Source organism: Haliotis rufescens, unplaced genomic scaffold (assembly GCF_023055435.1).
Source record: "Haliotis rufescens isolate VD_foot unplaced genomic scaffold, xgHalRufe1.0.p SCAF_18, whole genome shotgun sequence".
Classification (NCBI taxonomy): Eukaryota; Metazoa; Mollusca; class Gastropoda; order Lepetellida; family Haliotidae; genus Haliotis; species Haliotis rufescens.
The window spans coordinates 26,620,035-26,639,545 of NW_025963868.1; the positions used below are offsets into that span (position 1 = coordinate 26,620,035).

General features: G+C 37.9%; 1 protein-coding gene across 11 annotated transcripts in view; it reads left to right on the forward strand.

The window, feature by feature from the left end:
• Positions 1-16,879, forward strand: part of LOC124128570 (cubilin-like) — a 62,950-nt gene extending 46,071 nt beyond the window's left edge. For 7 of the 11 annotated variants that reach the window (XM_048398493.1, XM_048398494.1, XM_048398499.1 and 4 more), the window contains 8 exons: positions 41-190; positions 649-727; positions 2,550-2,674; positions 3,085-3,246; positions 3,935-4,013; positions 14,231-14,355; positions 14,763-14,924; positions 16,017-16,879. In XM_048398493.1, the coding sequence (XP_048254450.1) occupies positions 41-190; positions 649-727; positions 2,550-2,674; positions 3,085-3,246; positions 3,935-4,013; positions 14,231-14,355; positions 14,763-14,924; positions 16,017-16,396 (1,262 nt within the window). In that variant the 3' untranslated portion in view covers positions 16,397-16,879. The remainder of the gene's footprint in view (positions 1-40; positions 191-648; positions 728-2,549; positions 2,675-3,084; positions 3,247-3,934; positions 4,014-14,230; positions 14,356-14,762; positions 14,925-16,016) is intronic. The other 4 variants (XM_048398497.1, XM_048398495.1, XM_048398498.1 and 1 more) reach the window with 4 other exon arrangements.
• The last annotated feature ends 2,632 nt before the right edge of the window (positions 16,880-19,511 follow it).

Below are 19,511 nucleotides of genomic sequence, written 5' to 3' on the forward strand. Positions count from 1 at the left end.
ATGCCTGGACGACATGGGTTATTCAATGTATATATTCAAGGCTCCTCGTCCTACGACACTAAGCTGGGTAAATACTGTAATGGCACCAGGGACGTGGTCAGCTCCAGTAACGTGATGACGATCACCTTCCACACTGACGGCTCTGTGACAGGAAGAGGATTTTCTTTGAAATACATGGCAAGGACGTCAGGTATTTTCTGTCTCTGATTAAAATGACAATTATCTTGTCCCACTGGTTAACTGCATGAGTTATCCATATGTCCTAGCATTAAAACTGCAACATCATTTATAATAATAACTGAACCAAGGAGGGTGGTGAAAGAAGACCCATTGTTGCTCTGTTAAAATGCCAGATAAAGTTAATGTTATGTTTTCAACATGGAGTTATTGAAAAGAACAAAACTCTAATTATCTTTCTTGTTAACACATTTCACCACGTCGATAACGTTGATGAAGGTATTTCATATTTGTAAAACATAAGCGGTAATACTAGATATTTAACAGCTATGGAAAGTCATTGCCTCATCCCTTCATTGTTGTGCCTCTCAATGTGAACAGTCCTGTTTCTCCTTGGACATCCTCATCATCACACAATCTAAACTCTACTCATAAATCAATCCAATGCTGTGTAACTATTCAATGTTTCAGGTTGTGGCACAGACGAAGAGATAAACGAATATGAAACGAATTATATTGAATCACCCAATTACCCTCTGCAGTATCCCAGGTGAGTATACACAACGCGGGTTACGATAATCACGGCCACAAAGAGGTACATCAAAATTCCCCGAGCGATAGGGCAACTACGAATTTACCTCAGCACCGTGTTTATCATTTACTACAATTTTAAACATGCGATACGAATCTGTAGTCTACATGGAAATGAATTCAAGAATTCAAGTATTCTACGTGTAAAGCAACATAAAGTAGAGCTGATTGAAAGCATATCATTGGAGAAACACAGCTGAGTTAGAAGCTCAGGTGGTGTCTTTTGTATAGTTTGCACAGTTGACCATTTCATCTGACATATTTCTCACAAAAACAAACGACTATCGAATATTTCCGTTCTTTGGTTTAAGTCAGGCATGTTTCATAGCAACTGATGGATATGCAACATAGATAGACCCACGTCAACACATTACCTGCAAAGATCCGGGGTAGAATAGGTCTTCAGCAACCCATGCTTGCCGTAAAAGGCGACAGGCTCGCTGACTTGGTTAATGCTTGTCATCGCACCCCAATTGCGTTGATCAACGCTCATGATGTTAATCACAGTATTCTCTGGTCGATCCTCGATTATTTTCAGTGCGGCTTTAAACAACGAACAAACAAACAAACATGCCTGCACCACAAGAAATGAATGTGAAATAAACCACGCCTGTACTTTATTGTTCTTTGCAATTTATGTCGTGGCTATCTTATATTCACAATAGCTCAGATTGTAAGTTTGGTAATCTGAATGTGCAAAAAGATCATCAATATTGAAAGCGTTTTACATAAGATACTCGAAATAGAGTTGGAACAAATATTGATAATATACTGTCGGAAAAAGAAATAAGCTGATTTTTGCCCTTTTTAATATTGATTTTACAAAACATGTTTTTTTATCATTAATTATACAACAAAAGTTGCAGTACCTATGGTTTTAACTGCATCGATATAGGCAACGGGAAAACGGGGAAATTTAAAGTAGGATTGTGGGTTCCAATTGGATTACCTGCAAAAAATTTCTAGCAAAAAACAAACGAGATTAGTTCACAAAGATATGTGAAATATGTTTTATTTTTAACCCACATGAATTAACGTAATGGCGATTGTCATGTTCCATTTTTATAACGGCATGACTTATCCATATGTCCCAACATTCACAAAACACTTAGCTAAGACTCGTTTCATGAGTACAGATTGATGTATATAGGTATTTAGTGTTCGAGAGTGACTTGGGATGGGCTCAAGTTAACGACGACATGGTATTAACAGCACCAGGAAATCAGAATAGCACCAGTAAAGCACGTACACTCTATTCGCAAATAAAACAAATCAATTTGGGTCCTTGTAAACAGCAAAATTTCGGAGAAACCATTAAACTTGACCCGCCTTTTCGTACATTTCAATTGCCTTTTTTTCCATATGTGTATTAACTTATAACATAGTATTATGCATGGAGACTTCTAACCTCAACCTCATGCTAATCATTTTCGCCATTCATAATATTGTATTCAGCAGTGTGACACTGGGCATAGAGTTAACCATATCTTTTGTTATCGCGAAAGATTGTCAGTCGTTCTTGAACCTATATGTTCGACAATTTAACATATGGTCAACAAACAAAACGTAAATAAGAGCATAGTATTTGTTCATTAAATGTAGTACTCTTTAAGAAAGTCAACAGAAACACCAGAAACTTCCATGAGGGTTGTGTTGCAATTCACGGAATACTGTGGCGAATTTGCAAAACTGTGGCGTTGCGTCATGAACAACACACAGATCTTGCTACAATTCGAATTTTGTAAAATATTTTACAATAGATAATTTATTTTTAATTTTAGCAATGCAGATTGTTCATGGACAATTAGCACCCGCCTTGAAGGATATGTAATCCATGTCGAAGTGGTGGATTTCTACCTGGAGCCACACAGCTCGTGTTCCTATGATTATGTGCAGCTCTATGACGGTAATGACTTTATGACTTACACCCATTTAGGGTTTTCCTAGAATTGAGTAAGAGAGACAGAGTGTTATGCACACGAATAAGCGTCTCTATGTCGATGCGTGTAACTGTTTTTGTAAGACAAGTGTCATTTTTTCATTGCAATAAATTGATGTTAATCCTGGTTATACCTCGTCGTTTGAGTTGCAGAGTAGAAAATGTCATCCACAAGAATCACATCGGGTTTTTACTCCCACTTTACACTAAAAAATGAAAATAAAATAGTCATGTGGAATAATTGAATATCATTCCCAAATATATGTTAAAAGTAATGCCTGTCTTAACACAGCTAGCATCCTAGCATGTGTATGTGATTTGTTGTCAGTATAACAATATCTTCATGATATCACATACATGTTCTATTCTTGCAATAGTCACTGGAACAGATGAACGCTCGCTTGGTCGATGGTGTGGATCGAATGGACCAGATACACAGAGTACAGGGATGAGTATGAAGGTTCGATTCCTCTCCGATAGTTCGAACACCTTGAAAGGATTTAAATTGGCCTTCACTGCTGTCGAGCCAACATCTTCCCGTAAGTTTTTAAGTTGTATGCATTCGTTTTAAAAAACATCATCAAATCTGTTAAGACAGGACGAATGAGATGCATCTATCGGCACTCCTACTATAACGTTTATGTCACGTCTCAGTCATTGTACATTTCCATTGTATCCGTGTTGATTAACACCTGCAGCGTATTATGCACCATACAGTATACTAAGTACCTTGTGCAGAAAATTTTGGGTTAAACATTATACATACCACGTGTTTAGATGTCTAAGGAGTATCTTGAGGGTAGGGGTTGACTATGGAAGTGGAGGGGCGGGGCACGGTGGTCAGGATGACCACACTGTCACATATTCGCCCTGGTTATGTTTACGAGACCAGTGTCCATTCATTTCACATTGCATCAAGATGCCTAATCTGTACATGGCTAAACTAGTTACAAAAGGGCCTTAATCTAAACAGTTATAAACTGTTTCATCGTTTGTGAATAATGTGTCACGGGTTGATGATAACGTTTGATGAAGGTATTTCATATTTGTGAAACATAAGCGGTAATACTAGATATTTAACAGCTATGGAAAGTCATTACCGCATCCTTTCTTTGTTGTGCCTCTCAATGTGAACAGTCCTGTTTCTCCTTGGACATCCTCATCATCAAACAATCAAAACTCTACTCATGAATCAATCCAATGCTGTGTAACTATTCAACGTTTCAGGTTGTGGCACAGACGAAAAGATAAACGAATATGAAACGAAATATATTGAATCACCCAATTACCCTCTGCAGTATCCCAGGTGAGAATACACAACGCGGGTTACGATTATCACGGCCACAAAGAGGTACATCAAAATTCCCCGAGCGATAGGGCAACTACGAATTTATCTCAGCACCGTGTTTATCATTTACTACAATTTTAAACATGCGATACGAATCTGTAGTATACATGGAAATGAATCCAAACGTCACTGACCAATAGAATTCAAGTATTCTACGTGTAAAGCAACATCAGGTTAAGCTGATTGAAAGCTTATCGTTGGAGATACACAGATGAGTTAGAAGCTCAGATGGTGTCTTTTGTATAGTTTGCGCAGTTTACCATTTCATCTGACATATTTCTTACAAAAACAAACGACTACCGAATATTTCCGTTCTTTGGTTTAAGTCAGGCATGTTTCATAGCAACTGATGGATATGCAACATAGGTAGACCCATGTCTACACCTTACCTGCAAAGATCCGGGGTAGAATAGGTCTTCAGCAACCCATGCTTGCCGTAAAAGGCGACAGGCTCGCTGACTTGGTTGATGCTTGTCATGGCACCCCAATTGCGTTGATCGATGCTCATGATGTTAATCACAGGATTGTCTGGTCGAGACTCGATTATTTTTTAGTGCGGGTTTAAACAACGAACAAACAAACAAACACACCTGCACCACAAGAAATGAATGTGAAATAAACCACGCCTGTACTTCCTGGTTCTTTGCAATTTATGTCGCGGCTGGCTTATATTCATAATAGCTCAGATTGTAAGTTTAGTAATCTGAATGTGCAAAAAGATCATCAGTATTGATAGCGTTTAACATTAGCTACTCGAAATAGGGTTGGAACAAACATTAATAATATACTGTCGGAAATAGAAATAAACTGATTTTTGTCCTTTTTTATATAGATTTTACAAAACATGTTTTTTTTATCATTAATTATACAAACACGTCCAATTTTAATTCTGGAAACACAAAAGTCCAGAAACTCTACGGTCTTTGCCCAGTCTCGGTTAAAGGTATTTACAAAATTAAACATGCCGTTTTCATGGGAACATACCAAGGAAGAAAAAATGAAAAAAAAATTGTTTAGAAACTCAATATTTAGACTATGTCGCCCATGGGCGAAGTCTGGCCCATGGGTAGGCCCATGGGCAGGCCCATGGGCGAGAATATGTTCCTTGTCTTAAAACTCATGTTTTTGTTTCGCAAATACATTTAATGTATTCATCCAAGTATCATGACACAAAATTTAATTCATTTTAACTTAATTCAACGATTTTATAACGATATTGAAATATTTCGCCCATGGGCGAGAAAAAGGTTTGGCCCATGGGCGAGAATATGTTCCTTTACTTAAAACTCATGTTTTTGTTTCGCAAATACATTTAATGTATTCATTCAAGTATCATGACACAAAATTTACCTCATTTTAACTTAATTCAACGATTTTATAGCGATATTGAAATATTTCGCCCATGGGCGAGAAAAAGGTTTGGCCCATGGGTAGGCCCATGGGCAGGCCCATGGGCGAGAATATGTTCCTTTACTTAAAACTCATGTTTTTGTTTCGCAAATACATTTAATGTATTCATTCAAGTATCATGACACAAAATTTAACTCATTTTAACTTAATTCAACGATTTTATAGCGATGTTGAAATATTTCGCCCATGGGCGAGAAAAAGGTTTGGCCCATGGGCGAGAATATATGTTCCTTTACTTAAAACTCATGATTTTGTTTCGCAAATACATTAAATGTATTTATTGAAGTATCATGACACAAAATTTACCTCATTTTAACTTATTTCAACTATTTTATAGCGATATTGAAATATTTCGCCCATGGGCGAGAAAAAGGTTTGGCCCATGGGTAGGCCCATGGGCAGGCCCATGGGCGAGAATATGTTCCTTTACTTAAAACTCATGTTTTTGTTTCGCAAATACATTTAATGTATTCATTCAAGTATCATGACACAAAATTTAACTCATTTTAACTTAATTCAACGATTTTATAGCGATATTGAAATATTTCGCCCATGGGCGAGAAAAAGGTTTGGCCCATGGGCGAGTATATGTTCCTTTACTCAAAACTCATGTTTTTGTTTAGCAAATACATTAAATGTACTTATTCAAGTATCATGACACAAAATTTAACTAATTTTTACTTAATTCAACTATTTTACGGCGTTATTAAAATATTTCGCCCATGTTTTCGTCAGTCCCTTTCAAGCATCAACTAACTGTTTGCAAAGTATATTGTATCATGTGAAATATACTTTATATTATATCATTACATTACTATTTAAAAAGGGCATTTGGTTGGATGTTTCCTTTAGTTCTACAAATTTCACCTGTTTTACATATTGTAGCGATCTTTAATGAACCCGGCCTTACCTCTTAAAACGTTTTGACAGTTTATCATACGGATTCATGTGCGTGTACTCCAATTCATTGGAGTTATTTTCCACAACATTAAATTTTAGTTAGTTTCTATTTCATTTCCCATTTAATGTCCCGTTGATACATCACACTGGGCAATTACGTGTCACCAGGTATGCAATATACAGGTACGCGTGCGCGTATTTTAATGAAAAAAACTATTCGTCTTTTATTGCATAACGTTTGGCTGAATATCTTACATTCTAGCGAAATCTCGAAATAATTATTTAATTACATGCGGTTTCGAACTGACCAGTAGGAATTATGTTTCAATGCGATTGAGGAAAACGTGAGTGAATATTGTGACACTTAAGCAACTTTTAACTGCATTGTCACTTTTGGTATGAAAATGGTAACAGTTCAGAAAAAACAACAGCCTTCTTATGATAATTCTCATTAGTACGTTGTATCTAATTACAGTGTCGGCCTTATTTACAGGTGATTTTACAATACCTGCTCTCGGTCAATTACGATCTACCACCCCACCCACGCGTGAATAAACAGTTATGCAGGTGTTGCTGTGGGCAAATACCTAGCCTGAAAATGTTTTTTTTTTTTAGGATACATGTTTTACAAATGTTCGTTGATATGTGGATATATTAAGCACAAAGACATAAAAATGTTTATGAAAGATGAATTAGTGCCTTGATATATTCATCGAGATGTGTATCATCGTTTAATGGGGTCATTCAATAAACGTATGTTTGGAGGAGATATCAAAGGAGCCGCCCAATATACACAGTGTCGTCCGGTGAACTACCACCCCACCCTGTCCATTAGAGTTATGTAATCGGTACACAAATATATTTGATGCGGTGTCAGTGCGGAAGGAGTTACGTCCGCCAGTTGTCACAGAAATCCTCAAAGTATAGAAACAATAAACAAGGTCAATCCGTACTAATTACCTAGTGACGCACGTAACAACGACTGTCAATAGGGAAAATGGTGAAAACAAATTGAAATAGATTTTAATAAAACATCATTGTACTACATAACTCGCAAAAGCGGTGCCTAAAATTGTTTGACCGTGTTATGTGTGTTGTACACTGACGAATAGCAAGTAATTGTCATGCTGTACGCATGGTTCCATATACAAATTCAGTTATACAACCGGTATGAAACTGAGAACTGAGATACCAAGTACAACCTGCATTCACACACGGAAGCAATATACTAGTGTGTATGCCCTCTCCTCTAAAAAATGTATCACTAAAGTATTTGCATTGTAATAAATATAGTAATGATAAAACTTGGTAATATTTGGTAGGTCTCCAACAGATATGATTTTCAGTTTTTTTACACCTTTGATTGATACGGATTACGTACCTGTAGTCTAGTCACTGTCTCTAATGTATCTGCTTGTTAGAAATTTCAAATGTCTTGTTATAGCACTGTTCCTAAAATAAGGCAGTTGCTTTTATCGGGTATAAATAGTTGATTCGTCTTGTCACGCAGTCATTTTTACTTGATCGAATGATTTCCACAAAAAATACGGCAGAGAGTTTTGTATTTTATTATATTTTTAGAAGATTTTAGAAGATGCTTACTTCACTGTATCTCAGAACGTAAAACTGATAACATTCAAACATGTAATTAGTACACAGTTAATTGTTACATATAATTTCCTGCATATTCCTTTTTGAACAAAAAGCCTACATGTATACTGATATCGGTGTCCACTGTTTAAAGGGTATTAGTGCAGTCAGCCATGGTAAATGGAGAGACAATAATAAGGTGATTAATTATAGTCTGTTGCAGAATATGCGGTATAAGTGTAGTCATTGATACATATACACATTACACATATACAGATGAAATACACGATATGATGCAGTGCAAGAACAAATTAAGATACGGTTTCTATTAAAAATAATTATACGATTTTGGATTTAATTAGCATGTTTAAATTTTCAGGCCAACATGGCTGAGATACAGCATCGGCATACTCAACTGGAGTTGTTTTCTGCCGGTCGTAAGTTCATTGTTTGACTGAGCACACTCGTGTCGGGGTTGCGATATTTTCTTCTCTTTGTTGGAAGCCTGCCACCGGTCTGAATTTTGAGAAAGGTCTCAGCATGGGACTGTTAATTACTTCTTAATGATGTCTACAAGCTTACAAACTTGTAGATGTTTGGTGCGGTTAGGACCAAACTTTTTCAGCTCAGAGTGTTAGTGGTCCTGGAACCCATAGTGTCAAACAGGTTCTGCACAAAACGTCCATCAGATTCTACTGTTCAGCAACATTGTCACTGAATTTCAGAACTCTGGCATGATATAATAATCAAGGATTTCGAAGGTGAACGAGGGGAAAGGCAGACGCACGTGGATTTACCCTCAGGTTATTATTGTCTGGAGTTCACATTTTGGGGCATTTCATATACTAATTGAACAGAGTTCACCTGCACATGTCCACTTTAGTGATACAGACTGTAACCAAAAATGCAATGAGCCGTAGCTCTTAATCCCTTATAACAACGGTAACAACAACCAGGGTGAGGACACAGTAAGGTTAAACCGTGTCCAACAGACAATCTGAGGTGGCTATCTCCCATCAAGTCAGCTCTGTTTTTAAGCGCATAGTTATGTTTTTACATATTGAAATAAAAGGAATTTAAAAAATTATATTTAACAAACCTACACATTACCAAATAGAAAACTTTATAACCCTCTCTAGACTTCGTGCCAATTAACCTGGATCATTCAACACGCTCGCGAAGGTCGTATGCGACTTTAAAGTGAATACGTCTACAGTGTACAAGTAACTTTTAACTGTATCATATATACTCATGATAAGCAATTATTTTCGTTCCTTATTCGAATGAGCACATTCCGAGGCTAAATCTGCAAAAGGACAGATAAAATATTTCTTTGTACAATGCAAACGATACAAACGTAGCGGCTGATAATAGAGACAATGATTTAAAAATCTGCAATATATCAAGTGTTCTCGTTCAATCTATTGTACATATTAAAGTGATTGTAAAGTTTCAAGGAGTACTAAAATGTTGTGGTATTATGAATGTATTTAGAATATGAATAGCGAAAAACAGTCACCATATCGGATGTACATGTATAACTTGTCTTCCAACACCACGCTTGTGCCGAGGCCCATGGTCATAAAACTAATCGGTCCCAGATACTTCTTGCTATGGTTCACTCACAATTGTCAGACGACCTAATCATCGGTCAGACCAGTCAAGTGTGACCAGCGTACCTGCCTGGTTTTGGCTCCTAATTACTGAACTGTCCAATACTTTCATACTGTGGGCAAAGTAAGCGGCCTCGTTGAGTGATACAGACTAACCAGATTATGATTGTGTTTGTAAGTTGCGTTTAATCTGTGTCGGGCTGCAGTTGTTTTATTAGTCAAGACGAGGGGTAGTTTTTTCAATGAAACCTTTTAGCCGTTGAGTTTGTTTTGTATTCATTTCATTAAATACATTGTTAGGTAGAATAATAACACGTTATATGGATAAAACATCTCCCTAATCTGAGTATAATCTCACATGTACTCTAAGTACCGTACTATATTACTTTGCGGAGACACTGAGTATACTTTTTTAGTTGGCATTGTATGCTGTCTGAATGACTTTACACAAATCCCTGCATTCAATAGACCCGTGAAGATCTTCAACAAACCATTCTTGGCGTAAAAGGGCGACAACACTTGTCGTAAGAAGCGACTACCGGGATCGGGTGGTCAGGCTCGCTGACTTGGTTGATGCATGTCATCGTATCCCAATTGCGTGGATCGATGCACATGATGTCAATCACTGGATTGTCTGGTCCAGACTCGATTATTTACAGACCGCCGTCATACAGCTGAAATATTGCTAAGTGTGGCGTTATACAACTAACAAACAAACAAAACACAAAAAGAGAAAGTGTATGAGTACTAAAACTTGCAATAGATATGCGTACCCTACGTACACACATGAGTCCCATTCGACAGTCTACAACACACGAATAACTGTCAAATAAGTTTGGGTACCCCTTCTGTTCAGGCAAGTTATTTAGTTCGATAATTTTGTATTAAAATCCTTTTCAATTTGTTTTCATCCTTTTTCCCTATTCCATGCATGTTTATGTTGCTACATCTTATTGCTCATGTTTCCAAGTATTGTAAAACACTTTAATGTTTCTCCTGCTTAATCTAACGTTATAACATTTCCGGTCATTGCCATCATCTAATACACAAGAGATGATACCAAGACATATTTTATTCGGTTTTGTGGTCTATGCGGTCTTACAATTGATTTTATTAGTCTTTAAATCTTATGTCTAGTAAATATTTTCACAAACAGGGCTGTTAACTGATAAAAGGGATGTAACATCCAGTTGAGGACTGAATACGACGTACGTTAGTCTGGTAACGACATTTCTACAATTAATATTTTGAATAAGCCGTTAATACGCCAGTTGTGACAGGGATGATGGTATGGTAGATGTAGCAGACATATTGACAGCCGTTGTTACGCGAGTCACTAGGTTATTAGTACGGCATTGGCCTTGTTGATTGGTACTATACTTTCTGTGGCCACTGGCGGACGTAATTCAAACTCCTTCCACACTGACATCGCACCAAATATATTTGTGTACCGATTACATAACTCTTACTGACAGGGTAGGGTGGTAGTTCACGCGAAACGGACGACGCTGTGTATATTGAGCGGCTCCTTTGATATCGCCTCACAACATACTTTTAATGAATGACCAATTAAACGATGATACACATCAGGATCGCGGAGAAAATACAAGCTTCGTTCGCGTTGAATATATATATCAAGGCACAAATTCATCTTTCATAAACTTTTTGTGTCTTGGTGCTTAATATATCCACATATCAACGAAAATATGTAATACATGTATCCACAAAAATATACATGTACAGGCTAGGTATTTGCCCACAGCAACACCTGCATAACTGTTTATTCACGCGTGGTGTGGCAGATTGTAATTGACCGACAACAAGTATTGTAGAATCACCTGTAAATAAGGCCGACACTGTAATTAGACACAACGTACTAATGAGAATTATCATAAGAAGGCTGTTGTTTTTTCTGGACTGTTACCATTTTCATACCAAAAGTGACAATGCAGTTAAAAGTTGCTTTAGTGTCACAATATTCACTCACGTTTTCCTCAATCGCATTGAAACATAATTCCTACTGGTCAGTTCGACACTGCTTGTAATTAAATAATTATTTCGAGATTTCGTTAGAATGTAAGATATTCAGCCAAACGTTATGCAATAAAAGACGAATAGTTTCTTTCCATTAAAATACGCGCACGCGTACCTGTCACGTAATTGCACAGTGGGATGTATCAACGGGTCATAAAATGGGAAATGAAATAGAAACTAACTAAAATCTAATGTTGTACACGCACATGAATTCGTATGATAAACTGCCAAAACGTTTTGAGAGATAAGGCCGGGTTCATTGAAGATGTTGGGTGCGGTTAGGACCAAACTTTTTCAGCTCAGAGTGTTAGTGGTCCTGGAACCCATAGTGTCAAACAGGTTCTGCACAATACGTCAATCAGATTCTACAGCATTGTCACTGAATTTCAGAACTCTGGCATGATATAATAATCAAGGATTTCGAAGGCAAAACCTTTTCTCGCCCATGGGCGAAATATTTCAATAAATCTGTAAAATAGCTGAATTGAGTAAAATTGAGTTACATTATGTGCCATGAAAATAGTAAGAACACCTGCATGTATTTGCGAAACAAAAACATAAGTTTTAAGTAAAGGAAAATATTCTCGCCCATGGGCCAAACCTTTTTCTCGCCCATGGGCGAAATATGTCAATATCGCTATAAAATCGTTGAATTAAGTTAAAATGAGTTACATTTTGTGTCATGATACTTAAATAAATACATTTAATGTATTCGCGAAACAAAAACATGAGTTTTAAGTAAAGGAACATATTCTCGCCCATGGGCCTGCCCATGGGCCTACCCATGGGCCAAACCTTTTTCTCGCCCATGGGCGAAATATGTCAATATCGCTATAAAATCGTTGAATTAAGTTAAAAAGAGGTAAATTTTGTGTCATGATACTTAAATGAATACATTAAATGTATTTGCGAAACAAAAACATGAGTTTTAAGTAAAGGAACATATTCTCGCCCATGGGCCTGCCCATGGGCCAAACCTTTTTCTCGCCCATGGGCGAAATATTTCAATATCGCTATAAAATCGTTGAATTAAGTTAAAATGAGTTAAATTTTGTGTCATGATACTTGAATGAATACATTAAATGTATTTGCGAAACAAAAACATGAGTTTTAAGTAAAGGAACATATTCTCGCCCATGGGCCAAACCTTTTTCTCGCCCATGGGCGAAATATTTCAATATCGCTATAAAATCGTTGAATTAAGTTAAAATGAGTTAAATTTTGTGTCATGATACTTGAATGAATACATTAAATGTATTTGCGAAACAAAATCATGAGTTTTAAGTACAGGAACATATTCTCGCCCACGGGCCAAACCTTTTTCTCGCCCATGGGCGAAATATTTCAATATCGCTATAAAATCGTTGAATTAAGTTAAAATGAGTTAAATATTGTGTTATGATACTTGAATGAATACATTAAATGTGTTTGCGAAACAAAAACATGAGTTTTAAGTAAAGGAACATATTCTCGCCCATGGGCCTGCCCATGGGCCTACCCATGGGCCACACTTCGCCCATGGGCAGGCCCATGGGCGACATAGTCTAAATATTGAGTTTTTAAACAATTTTTTTTTATTTTTTTATTCCTTGGTATGTTCCCATGAAAACGGCATGTTTAATTTTGTAAATACCTTTAACCGAGACTGGGCAAAGAGCGTAGAGTTTCTGGACTTTTGGGTTTCCAGAATTAAAATGGGACGTGTTTACAACAATAGTTGCAGTACCTATGGTTTTAACTGCATCGATATAGGCAACGGGAAAACGGGGGAATTGAAAGTATGATTGTGGGTTCCAACTGGATTACCTGCAAAAATTCTAACACAAAACAAACGAGATAAGTTCTCCAAGATATGTGAAATAAGTTTAATTTTTAACCAACATGAATTAATGTAATGACGATTGTCATGTTTTACTGTTTTAACCGCATGAATTATCCATATGTCCCAACATTCACAAAACACTTTGCTATGACTCGTTTCATGAGTACAGATTGATGTATATAGGTATAAAGTGTTCGAGAGTGACTTGTGAAGAGCTCAAGTTAACGACGACATGGTTTTAACCGTACCAGTATAGCACCAGTAAAGCACTGGCACTCTATTCGCAAATACAACAAACCAATTTGGGTCCTTGTAAACAGCAAAACTTTGGAGAAACCATTAAACGTGACCCTCCTTTACGTGCATTTCAATTGCATTTTTACCATATGTGTATTGACTTATAACATAGTATTATGCATGGAGACTTCTTACCTCAACCTCATGCTAATCATTTTCGTCATTCATAATATTGTATTCAGCAGTGTGACACCGGGTATAGAATTAACAATATCTTTATTTATCGCAAGAGATTGTCAGTCGTTCTTGAACCTATATGTTCGACAATTTAACATATGGTCAACAAACAAAACGTAAATAAGAGCATAGTATTTGTTCATTGAATGTAGTAATCTTGAAGAAAGTCAACAGAAACACCAGAAACTTCCATGAGGGTTGTGTTCCAATTAACGTCATCCTGTGGCGAATTGCAAATCTGTGGCGTTGCGTCATGAACAACACTCAGATCTTGCTACAATTTGAATATTGTAAAATATTTTACAACATATAATGTATTTTTTTAATTTTAGCAATGCAAATTGTTCATGGACAATCAGCACCCGCCTTGAAGGATATGTAATCCAGGTCCAAGTGGTGGATTTCTACCTGGAGCCACACAGCTCGTGTTTCTATGATTATGTGCAGCTCTATTACGGTAATGACTTTATGATTTACAACCATTAAGGGCTTTCCTATAATTGAGTAAGAGAGACAGTGTGTTATGCACACGAATAAGCGTCTCTATGTTGACGAGTGTAACTGTTTTTGTAAGAGAAGTGTCATTTTATCATTGCAATAAAACGATGTTAATCCAGGTTATACCTCGTCGTTTGAGCTGCAGAGTAGGAAATGTCATCGACAAGAATCACATCGGGTTTTAACTCCCACTTTATACTGAAAAATAAACATAAAATCATGTGGAATAATTGAATATCATTCCCAAATATATGTTAAAAGTAATGCCTGTCTTAACACAGCTAGCATCCTAGCATGTGTATGTGATTCGTTGTCAGTATAACAATATCTTCATAATATCATACACATGTTCTATTCTTGCAATAGTCACTGGAACATATGAACGCTCGCTTGGTCGATGGTGTGGATTGGATGGACCAGATCCACAGAGTGCAGGGATGAGTATGAAGGTTCGATTCCACTCCGATAGTTCGAGCACCTTCAAAGGATTTAAATTGGCCTTCACTGCCTGCGAGCCAACATCTTCCTGTAAGTTTTTAAGTTGTATGCATTCATTTCAAAATACATCGAATCTGTTAAGACAGGACGAATAAGATGCATCGATCGGCACCCCTACTATAATGTTTATGTCACGTCTCTGTCATTGTACTTTTCCATTGTATCCGTGTTGATTAACATCTGCAGCGTATTTTGCACCATACAGTATATTAACTACCTTGAGCAGAACATTTGGGCTTAAACCGTGATTATACATACCACGTGTTTAGATGACTAAGGAATATCTTGAGGGTAGGGGTTGACCATGGAGGTGGAGGGAGGGGGCACAGTGGCCAGGATGACTAAACTGTCACTTATTCACACTTTTTATGTTTACGAGACCAGCGTCCATTCATTTCACATTGCATCAAGATGCCTAATCTGTACATGGCTAAACTAGTTACAGAGCGGCCTTAATCTAAACAGTTATAAACTGTTTCATCGTTTGTGAATAATGTGTCACGGGTTGTAGAGGGGGTAGTTGTCTATTAATTATTATTGCCCTTTGTAGTTGAACAATTGGCAGTTGACACCTATGCCATGCTGTTATCAATGGCTCGATAAATGTAATACAATGACAAATATGCGTGTATTATTACCTTCTGTGAAAACGTTTCCCCAGCATAAGAACCAGCAAGAAAAACATGAGAACCGCTAGATCTCCCTTTAACATTAACTTCTCAAGCAATCTAGAACCTTGGAAACATCAGACAGGTTATGTTTGACATTATGAGGACGCTGTTGGAAGGTATAGATGCGTGGCATGCTGTAACAGAACGCAATAGAGTTATGAAACCACAATACTTTTGCAATAATTTAATTGTTGTGAAACGTTCAGGAATCTATTTCAAAACAATATTTAACGCACATTCTACCAGAGTTCTTATAAAGTCATGTAATACACATGTCTGTGACAGTCGTTCTTTCGGCAAGCTATAATATAAAAAATCACCTTAAACGAGAATATAATTATTATTCAGCTTCTGTGTCCAGAAACTTTGGAACAATACCATTCAATGAACTTAATAAGTGCGATACTCGTCTTTTTATAAAGTTCCTTTTCGTGTTGTTTATTTTGTACAGCGTCTGTTTCACCGAACCTTGGAGGCATAATTGGAGGGGTATTCGGCGGCATTGTGGGCGTTGCAATTGTAACGTGTTGCTGCTGTGGAATTTGCTCCAGGAAAAAATCCACAACCAATGACCAGTCGCAAGGGAACAGATCACGTGAAGTCAACCTGAACACCGTCTACACTGTCCCAGTCTCAAACTACCCACCAACTACGGCAACTACCCAGCCGGCCATGTTTACTCCACCTCCAGCTTACAGTGAAGTCGTGAAGGACGACCCTCCACCGTACTGTCAGGCAGTTCCACTATCAGATATACTACCTCTTGTGACGTCGTCCCCTAATGGCGCATCTTCATATCAAGGGACAGATAACCCAGCAGGCCCTAGTTGAGTGACAGCTGCACATGATGTCCACGTTTTGAATTGCTGGAGTAAATAGAAAATGACACATACATGGATACTCCTTCACACAAATTAGCGTCTTCATCCATTTTAGCATATTTATTATGACAAATCAAATTATGACAAATGACAGCAAATAATAGCAACTTTAACAATTGTTCTGAAAACAAACCTAAGAGGTATACTTTCTATTATATCTGGTTTTTAATGCAATTACCTGTATTTTCACATTATCTACATCCCGATCTATTTGGGTCATGTGGGATGTTGATTGTAGAACTGTGCATAACCAAGGATCAGAAGTCAACTGATCGGTATTCAATAAAGACTATCACAATCATGCAACAAGCATGTCACAATTATGAATGGATGATAACACAATTACCACGATGAGAAACGTCTTGGTCGCGCAGCATATACTTGTAATTGTTTTTGTTTTTTTGTTATTAAACTATTTTGTATATCAAATGATGCTTGGTGTTAGTGTTAAGTTTATGTTAATTTGAACATGAAAGCTTGTTACAAATCATATACATATTTTACATATGGGCATGAAGTCCACGTGCATATGCGCGTGCGTGTGCGCGTTCCTATGTCTGTCACAGGTGTCTTAATACAGTATTGAACCTGAAAGTACAACATAACACTGAACACAGATGGAATCCACGATCATAGGTAATCAAGAATCAAATTAAATGGCGAATCTTTTCCAAAAGGGACGCTGGATCTGCCATTGTCAATGAAAGCATGGACCCCGTGAGGGCCCGGGGTAGAATGTGCCCCCCTGTACCCCATTGGTGATCGTAAGAGGCGACCAAATTGGTCAACTTGTTTGACATGTGTTGCGTGCCTATTTAGGCAGAGGAAGGGAGTCTGGTGGCTGAGGGCGTTGGGCTGTCAATTTGTGTTTCTCAGTCCAAAGCACCACTTCGACCCTAACTTTGCCTAGACGGGTGTAGAATTGGCACGATTATATCAATCAATATATCAATGTTCATACTCTATTTCCCACAAACGTTTGATATTGTAACATAAATTTATTCTAAATGTCTATTATATATGTATCAGTCTATGAACTTGCTTAGAGCCCTTGGACCAGAAGTGACTCAAAGGCCAACCTGGTGATGTTGAACTCCGAATTCTGTACGTCTCCAATTAAATTTCATGGCCCGAACCAGCCTGCCCTTAAGTTTGGTAGATAGCTATAGCTCTCGTGGCAAATTCGATGGAGCAAAACACCGCCTTATCCTCGCTCTTTGCAGCTTGGAGATCTGCTGCAGCATAAGACTGTCCTTGTTGACATCCATGGTGGGTGGGAGAGGGGCGCTGAACCATTTCTCTTTCGACATGGCTTCCCTTCACCTGGTGCAAAACGAAGATATATAGAATCTGACCATTCATCTGGCGAACATACCCCCAACAAATCCGACTTTTGGACACGTTCTTTTATTATTCTCATGTAATAATTGTCCGCGACAGAGTTCGCTGCCTGTCCAGCATGACCGAAGATGGAATAGTCCAAGAACATGTCCAGCAGTCTGTCAGGATGCTTTGGTTGAACACATACGTCTTCACTGTTACCCTTTCGATAATTCCACTATCTATCAAAGGTGGTTATTGTAGCACTGGAATGGAGGTGTACATCCCCAATCCGGTGCTACACCTGCCAGGCATTTAGACATGGATCCAAGTCCTGCCATGCCCCTTCTGTTTGTTACCACTGCGGTGACAAGCACGAGAACACTGACTGCAGGAACTTCATTGGTAACCACATGTCCTCTTCTAAATCCTGCCCTGTGTGGCAACGTGAATTACAGATAACGAAAATCAATATTGAACTAAATCTCTCCTACCATGAAACTAAGAAGAGATTGTAGGTTTTACTGCAACCACCTCTACCATTTCATACTCTGCTGCCTGCACCTCCTGTAGCCAGCGCCACTATCGACTGCCAGACTGATTTGACATGGGCAAGTATGTTCAATTTCTTCCCCCTGATTTACTGCAAAAATAAGATGCGACACCTTCGTCAGTGACACCTCCAAACAAAAACTGTTAAAAGATTCGAGTCTCAGACTCCTAAATCAGCAAGTGAACCAGGAACAGAAATTGTTGATCTTTCAAAGAAAGAACGAAAATTATTAAAGCAAAATCAGCAAACAATCCTGTAAATCCTGTGGGGTACCATGCAGGAAGCAGATGTCCCGTAAGTCATCATGCTCCCTACAATGGTGGCCTAACTATGGTTGCTGGTGATCCATTTGTATGGTAACATACTAGTTTTAAATCTATCTCTGTGAAAATCTAGTGCTGTAACTTTCCTTCATCGACAGGTGTTATAGTCTATAATTATCTGTTACTACTATACAACTCGATATAGTCACGATATGGCTGAAATATTGCCAATGTGACTATAAATCTTAACTCACTTACTCACACACTCCACACGATCGCGTGACATGTCTCCTGTGGAAGCACCACCATGAATCCACAAAACATAACATTGGAATTGCAGAGGTCTTACGAAGACGTTTAATGAAATACAGCTTTTAATTCATGATTTTAAACCGTCAGCTTTTCGTCTCCAAGAAACGTACTTAGAGAACACAGATCAATTTGATATCCGTCAATACAGTTCTGTCCACTCATGTTCCCCTCCTGGTGATAAAGCTAAAGAAGGTTCTTCTATCCAGGCGATGCAAGGCATAATCCATACACTAATCTTCAAACTGTTGCTGTCTGTGTTACATTGTGGTCAGTGTGTCTTCCACCTTCCTCAACTGTCCGCCACTCAGATCTTCAAACTTTGTATGATCAGCTCCCGAACACTGTATCATCATGGGTGATTTAAACGGTACTGATACAAATAGCAAGGGAAGAGTCCCTGAAGACTTTATTATCTCAAGCAATGATCTATGCATCTTCAATGATGGATCTAAAACTGCATCCTACCCCTGGCACATACTCTGCCCTTGACATTTCACTGACAGATTCAAATATTTTAAACGAATTTGAATGGTCCGTCAATGATGGCCTTTGTGGAAGTGACCACTTTCCAACACTACTTACAACTATCACTCCCGCTGACGAACCACCTTAAAAAG